The 1,382-nt window shown below is 57.0% G+C and overlaps 1 protein-coding gene across 1 annotated transcript; it reads left to right on the forward strand.

Annotated features, from left to right (window-relative positions):
- The first annotated feature begins 205 nt into the window (after positions 1-205).
- LOC138358957 (uncharacterized) lies at positions 206-874 on the forward strand. The gene has a single exon (XM_069317449.1). It carries the CDS (start codon positions 206-208, stop codon positions 872-874), a length of 669 nt encoding a protein of 222 aa, XP_069173550.1.
- Positions 875-1,382: the final 508 nt, after the last annotated feature.

A 1,382-nucleotide genomic window follows, 5' to 3' on the forward strand; every position in this document is an offset into this window, starting at 1 on the left:
ACACTGGGAGGCTGGCCCATGACGCTACCAGCCGCCCAGAGGTCGCCCTTGGCGAGGCGGCCTCGAGGGGGACCTCTGTTGGGACCATCCTTGGCAGGACGAACCCGGGGGCCAGCAATGTGGGGCTGGTCTCTGATGAGACGACATCTTTCACCAAACCCAGCCCCGAAGACGACACCAGCATGTTGACATCGAGGACGACTCGATGTCAACACCCAGGACGCCGTTCTATAGTTTTGCATCTGGGGTCGGCTCCAGCGACGAAAGCATGTCAGCCCATGGGATAGGCTCCAGCGCTTTCCACCCGAGAACCAGCTCAAGACCAGGGTTGGCTGGTGACATGGAACTGGGGGTCGGCACCAGCGACGCAAGCCCGGGGGTCGGCTCCAGCGACACTAGCCCTGGGGCTGGCTCCCCCAACGAGCCCTTAAGGGCTGGTGCCTGCAATGCACCCCTGAGGGCTGGCCCTGGCAATACCAACACATCCACTACCAGGGCCGACCCCAGCGACAACGCCCGACCAGTCACAGTTCAGGAGACTGTTTTGGGGGTCGGCGCCAGCGACAATACTGCACCACACACCAATACAGACAACGACGTCGACTTCTGGGACGACGTTAACGTTCACAGGCAGAGGAACAAGAGATTCGTCTTCCGCCATATAGCAAGAGAGACTGGCGCCAGCAGTGATGACGACAGTCGCTCCCAGGCCTCATCGGCCCCAGCAGGACACGACAACACCCCAGAGGCCCCTCAAGGGGCGCCACCAGCCCTCAGGGGGAACGACGCTAACGACAACGAACCCAGCCCAGACCAGCAGCCGCAGAGATGGGGGGAAGCCCTCACCATCTGGTTCCCACTCCCTAGGCACTAAGTGCACAGAAACGCCCTGCGCCCACGTCCACTCATCACAGGCGTGGACCAGCCAGCGTGTGTCGTTGCAACGACACCTGGAGGGTGGCCACGGGCTCCGCATTTCAGAAGTAATATACAAATAATACAAATAATAATACAAATATAATATACAAAGTCTCCGTGGTGTAGTGGTTAGTCTCCGTGGTGTAGTGGTAAGACACTCGCCTGGCGTTCCGCGAGCGCTATGTCATGGGTTCGTATCCTGGCCGGGGAGGATTTACTGGGCGCAATTCCTTAACTGTAGCCTCTGTTTAACGCAACAGTAAAATGTGTACTTGGATGAAAAAACGATTCTTCGCGGCAGGGGATCGTATTCCAGGGACCATAGGATTAAGGACTTGCCCGAAACGCTACGCGTACTAGTGGCTGTACAAGAATGTAATAACTCTTGTATATATATCTCAAAAAAAAAAAATTGCGCCGGCTGCAGCTCAACTCTAAGCAAACGACCAACGACCCACACCTGT

The sequence above is a fragment of the Procambarus clarkii genome, chromosome 87 (genome assembly GCF_040958095.1).
Source record: "Procambarus clarkii isolate CNS0578487 chromosome 87, FALCON_Pclarkii_2.0, whole genome shotgun sequence".
NCBI classification, from domain to species: Eukaryota; Metazoa; Arthropoda; class Malacostraca; order Decapoda; family Cambaridae; genus Procambarus; species Procambarus clarkii.

Coding starts and splice junctions, on each gene's coding strand:
- LOC138358957 (XM_069317449.1), top strand. CDS start 206: ATGTCAACACCCAGGACGCCGTTCTATAGTTTTGCATCTGGGGTCGGC.